The following is a 6,016-nucleotide window of genomic DNA, read 5'->3' on the forward strand; positions in this document are numbered from 1 at the left end:
CCGCACCGTGACCTGCAACGGGCAGAACCGGACCCGAGGCCCAGAGCTGCACCGTCTCCTGCAATGGGCAGACCCCAAAGTGTGGATCTGGGGTTCCAGAGTCTGGATTTGAATGGGACTCCCCACAGCCCGGGAGCTGGGATTCAGCAGGTGGCGCTGTAAGCCCCACGTGGGCCAGGGGGTGGCGTTTGCTCCGGGCTCATCTCTAGAACCATGTAGCCCCGTTAGTGTAGCATGTCCCTGGCTGGTGAGGGGAGAGAAATAAGCACCTACCCAGGTAGGCCTCCGTGAACTCCTGCACTGCCCGGCTCGCAGTGGCCAGCAGGTCCTCGTCCCCAACCCCGCTAAGCAGGGGCGCCATCCGGGGCAGCGCCCGGAGCAGCTGGAGGGAGCGCACCACCTGCTCCTCCAGCTGCCCGGCCTCGGTGAGCTGCACAAAGTTCTGGCGCCTGAAGTTGCTTCTGGCCTGGCCATCCCCGGCCAGGCCGTCCCCAGCGTAGTACTCTCTCAGCAGGGTGCTCAGCGGGGCCACGGGCACCCTTTGCCCTGCCAGGTGTGCCCCCAGGATCACCCCGTCCAGCGCCCCATTGACGAAGGCATCAGTGAGGTCTGAGGGGCGGCCCAGGAGGGTGAAGTTTTGGGGCTCGGACACGCTGTCCCAGCAGCCATTCGGCCCCATGGGCACCTGGCTCTCGTTGGCCTGGGCCAGGAGAAAGGTCATGCCCAAGGCCTTGGCAATGGTCACTGCGTAGAGGGCGTCTATAGTCAGGGGCAGCCCCGGATGTGTCTGGTTCAAGGGCTCAGTCGTAACTAGCAAAGGCTCCAAAGCCTCGGGGGGCAGCGGCATCTCCCGCCTCCCCTTCAGCCCTGCTTCAATCCCAGCCACCAAGGGGCTTACAGCCACTGTGGTGCCATCAGGGAGCAACACCACCCCCTGCTCAGTCGAGGACGCCTGGACTTTGTGCTTCAGGAGGCGCATGAGGAAGGATCTCTGCTCCTGGCTCAAGAAGGGCAGATCCGGGGGCACGGCAGGTGCCTCCCCCAGCAGGAGCTGGTAGAACTCGCTGTCACAGCAGCCCAGGCCCCGGGCGAGCTCCGTCACGGTCAGGTTGAGGTGTCCGTCCAGGTGGTGAGATTCCAGCACTTCTACGACTTGGATCACGGAGTTCATGTGAAACGGGAGGGAGCCTGGGAGGGGAGGAGCAGGAGAGGCTGTCAGATCCCTGCCTGGCTGCCTGGCTCCTGCACTGCTCACTAGGCTAAGCAACGGGCAGCCCAAGTCGGGAAGTTTTGCACTCCCAGGGATGGGTGCTATCGGGGAAAACAGGCTAGTCTGGGAGCTCAGTCGTGCTCTGGGCCACCTGGGCTGAGGGACTGGAACAGCAGAGAACAACTGTTGCTATTGTGGCAGTTTACTGAGGGCTTGTCCACATGGGGCTGCGGTCCGGACTGAGGGGTGTGAACTGCTCTAACGTGTTGTGCTCCAACTGCCCCATGTGACCTGTTGGCATGCTCTAAAGGGAAAGCTCATGCATTAATGTGCCCTCGGTACCCTTTCGTTCATGCCAGCAGCGTCTACATGGGGCACTGAGAGCAGTACATAGCAGAGTACTCTGCAGGTTACACCCCCGGAGTCCGGACTGCAGCACCGTGAAAACAAGCCCTGGGCATAATGGAGGTTCAAGCTGATAACGCGCTGTGCAGCCTAACGGCCCCTACAAACCATCAGACATCCCACTGGCAGAGATTGTGGGAATCCTACCAAACCGTCTCTCCCCCAGGCCGCTGGTGGCTGCAGCCAGGGCATCTCCGCGTTTCGAGACGGAATCCAAAAGCAATTGAAACTGGTCCTGACTGTGTGGCTGGGTTAAGGAAATTAACAGAGCGCTGCCAGTTTAGAGACAGTTGAAATGAGGCAACACAGGACTGATCAGTGTGTGTGAAGCAATCCAAACCCGGATATTGGCAGGCTGATTTGGCTGTAGGGTGTGCCCAAGAAATTGCTGCATCAATGGAGGTGGCTACTAAAGATGCCACAGAGTTTCAACAGCATCAAGTGATCTGTGCCACAGATACACTGGGGGTCAAGCAGAGAGCACAACTCAGAGTCCACTGGAAAGCTGTTTGCTTTCGCTGTCACAAACTGTCTTGCAATACAAGTGATTGGCTCCAGGACACACTCTGCTGGAATTGCAAGAAAATTGGGGCACACACAGAAGATGTGCTGGTCAGGGCAAAACATGCTGCCCCCAGGTGGCAAGAGCAGCAGCAGATGATTTCAGATTCAGCTTGCTGATGGCAATGTGGAGTGCACCGAGGATGCTGGAGTACCTCCCCAAGGGCTTAGAAGACAATACCTGGAGTGTTATTTGGATTCCTTTGCAGTTGGCAGGAATTTGTAGCATGGAGTGTATTACTGATAGTAATACATTGGTAATTCTTTCTGGCCTTCCCTTTCACACTAAAGGAGGAAGAGTATGTAGTGTACAGAAATTGGGTAATGTCCCTTTAATAGTTTGGAGCCCTCTAGTGGCATCCCTGTCTTTCTGTTGCAGAAGCCAGCCAGACCCCTGCCCAAGCAGCCCAGCACACAGGTGGCTGGGCCGGGTGTTTGTACATCATTAACACACATGGCTGTTTGGGATGGATCCCACTCTGCCAATGCGGGGTCCCTGTATTGCTAATGCTGTGTAGAGAGCACAAACACTGTCGCTGCCCAACTCCGAGGCTGAAGATTTAGGGTTGTTTTGTAAAATAGTTTGAAGAAACATAACACTTAAGAGAGACAGGACAATGTGAACCCCCCACTCCTGTACACCTGGCATCCCCTGCTATCGTCCCAGGTGACCCCTGAGATCCCACTCACTCAGAGAGACTGGAGGGAATAAATCCCACCCCAGCCACTCCCACCACACTTCCCCTCTTTCCCAGCTAGCTCCTTTGATCATTAGGCAGCAGGTTGCAACGAGTCACTTTCACTCTGTGCCCCATACGGTCACTTTCCCCTTGCTGGTTGGTTGGGTATTTTGGGGCAAAACAGGAGGTCTACTTCTCCAGCCCCAGTGTAGACGTACCCTTATCTAGCTTCAGTTTCCATCTCTCAAACTGGGCAATAGCTCTGCCCCACGTTGCGTGAACGTTCATGTGTTAAAGATGGAGAGGTGCTCAGACACTCCGGTAACGGGGCCCCCAAGTACCTCAGTGAGCGAGGTAGCTAGATCTTCACAAACTAGGTTTAAATTGACTAGATTTCATGTTGATCAAACATCCCACAGCGAGCGTTCCCATGCTTGGGGGCCTACCGAGAGCCTGCTGAGAGTGGAACTTTTACTTAAAGACCCAGCTTCTGCAGTCCTGGGATTAGGCCAGAATCTCAGCTGTCATTATAAAAAAAGGTGAGTTTCTAGCTCTCCTGCCAACAGAGGTGACCCCAATGGCTCCAAAACCAGAACACAAAGAATCAGCACTCAGAATGTATTGTTTCTTCTAAATCTCATGATTTAGGGGATCAGACTCATGATTTCTGACCGTGTGGGGGTGGCTGTGCGATCCCCTGCAGCCTTCCCAGTCCAAACATTGATCTGGGGGTACATGAGAGCCTAGGAGAGAAATTGACTAGAAGTGGATTAGAAGCCTGTCCTAGGCCCCGAACCTCCTGGCCCCCAGCCCCCTCGCTCACCCTGAGCCCCTAGGGACGATCAGGAAAGGACGGATGCAATTTCACTCCCCAGTCACACAAACACTCCTCGGGGTTGGTGGCATTCATCAGGGCAGCTCTAAGCTAGCATGAAACTGACCCCTCTGGCTCCAGTGCAGGAACTGAATGAAACGCAGGAGGCAAAGAGCCACCAGGATGAGATTCCCCACCTCTTCCCTGTGACCTGGGCTAGTATCCGAAAGGAAAGCTGTGGTTTTATTCCCATCCCTTTCAGCCTCTCACCTCACCTGAGCTGTTCTAGCAACCACACAGGTCTCCCCACTGCAGAGCAGCTCTGGCTATGCTCCTACCTTTGCCAGGCTCCAGCCACGTGCAGAGACCCAGCAGCACAGCGAGGAACCACAGCTTTGTCTGGCCCATCTTCTCCTGGTCTTAGGACCGAGCGAGCTGCAGGGCTCCCTACAGGGACACAGGAAAAATCAATAGACGGGTGTCAAAGTCTCCGTCCCCAGGGCTGCTGCGCCATGTGCACTCCCAGACTTTGCCCCTTCACCTTGGAGCTGAGCCTGCCCCTCAGCACTCAGGGGCTGGTTGGAGAGTGAGTGACACATGGGGCAGGATGGCCCAGCCTCGCCGCGGATCCCACGTGAGAATCTGCAGCCCCACAGCCTTCCGCAAACACAGAGATCCCCCTAGCCCCAGAGCATGCCTCCGAGGGATGGCACAGGCTCCAGAACACAGCCAGCGAGCAGCAAAGTCACAGCAGCGCCCCCTCCTGGCTGCCCACAGACTTGCTTATCCTGTCCAGAGTGCACTGCCCCGTCTCCCTGGCAACCCCCCAGTCCAACCCTCCACCCAGAGCCGGCGCTTCCACTAGGCGACCCTAGGCAGTTGCCTAGGGCGGCAGGATTTGGGGGGCAGCATTTTGCCATCCTTGGTGGAAATTCGGCGGCGGGGGGTCCTTCCACTCCGGGTCTTTGGCGGAAATTCGGCAGTGGGTCCTTCACTCGCTCTGGGACCTGCCGCCGAAGTGCCCCGAAGATGCGGAGTGGAAGGACCCCCGCCGCCGAATGCTCAGAGGAGGAGCGCTGCCACCTAGGGTGGCAAAAACCCTGGCGCCGCTCTTGCCTCCATCCCAGTGCTCCCTGCCCCATCCTGTCCCTCCACCCCAGCCCTCCCTGCCCCCTCCTGTCCCTCCGCCCCCAGGGAACCCTGCCCCCTCCTGTCCATCTGCCCCAGCACTGCCTGCCCCCTCCTGTCCTTCCATCCCAGCCCTCCCTGCCCCCTCCTGTCCCTCTGCCCCAGAGCTCCCTGCCCCTTCTGTCATAGAATCATAGAAGATCAGGGTTGGAAGAGACCTCAGGAGGCCATCTAGTCCAACCCCCTGCTCAAAGCAGGACCAACAGCAACTAAATCATCTCAGCCAGGGCTTTGTCAACCCTGGCCTTAAAAATCTCTAAGGAAGGAGATTCCACCACTTCCCTAGGTAACCCATTCCAGTGCTTCACCACCCTCCTAGTGAAATAGTGTTTCCTAATATCCAACCTAGACCTCCCCCACTGCAACTTGAGACCATTGCTTCTTGTTCTGTCATCTGTCACCACTGAGAACAGCCGAGCTCCATCCTCTTTGGAACCCCACTTCAGGTAGCTGAAGGCTGCTGTCAAATTCCCCCTCACTCTTCTCTTTTGCAGACTAAATAACCCCAGTTCCCTCAGCCTCTCCGCATAAGTCATGTGCCCCAGAGTGTCCCTTCCGCCCCAGCCCGCCCCAGCCCTCCTGTCCCTCTGCCCCAGGGCTCCCTGCCCCCTCCTGTCCCTCTGCCCCAGAGCTCCCTGCCCCCTCCTGTCCCCCTGCCGCAGTGAGCCCCCACAGGGGATTGGCAGGAGGCCAGAGGGGGTAGTACCCAGCTGAACCTGAGTGTCACCTCAGGGTGGTGACTCTTAGTCTCTGCAGAGCGAGGAATGCAGGCAAGCCAGAGCAAGATGGGGCATCTTACCTGGGGCTTCAGGGAAATATCTACCCCTGGCCACCAAGTAGCCATGGCAGGGGGTGGGGAGCAGGTGCTGTCCAGCCCCAGCCAGGGAGCCCTGGCTCATGAGCTCCAGTCAGAGCAGCTCTGCTTTCAGTTCTGGCGCCCCAGTTCAAACCCGGTGTGGCCCACAGAGGATGGGGTGGGTGGAGAGGGAGAACCTGGCTGTTTGGGATTTACAAACCCCACAGAGCACAGGCAGATGGGTGAGGAGAGTCCCCCTGTGTGCAGGTGAGCAGGCTGATCAAACCCAGGACAACTGTCTGACCTGCCAGCCATGGAGACAGGCACCCACAGGTGTGACCAAGAGAGAAACCCAGACCTGC

The 6,016-nt window shown here is 57.6% G+C and overlaps 1 protein-coding gene across 1 annotated transcript in view; it reads right to left on the reverse strand.

Annotated features, from left to right (window-relative positions):
* PGLYRP2 (peptidoglycan recognition protein 2) overlaps nt 1-4,356 on the reverse strand; it is a 20,880-nt gene extending 16,524 nt beyond the window's left edge. Inside the window, exons 1-2 of the mRNA XM_026660293.2 lie at nt 4,009-4,356; nt 274-1,188 (exon numbers count right to left, since the gene is read on the reverse strand). Of these exons, the coding sequence (XP_026516078.1) occupies nt 274-1,188; nt 4,009-4,078 (985 nt within the window). The 5' untranslated portion in view covers nt 4,079-4,356. The remainder of the gene's footprint in view (nt 1-273; nt 1,189-4,008) is intronic.
* Nucleotides 4,357-6,016: the final 1,660 nt, after the last annotated feature.

This window comes from Terrapene carolina, unplaced genomic scaffold, assembly GCF_002925995.2.
Source record: "Terrapene carolina triunguis isolate 2854851 unplaced genomic scaffold, T_m_triunguis-2.0 Scaffold746, whole genome shotgun sequence".
In the NCBI taxonomy this organism is placed as follows: Eukaryota; Metazoa; Chordata; order Testudines; family Emydidae; genus Terrapene; species Terrapene triunguis.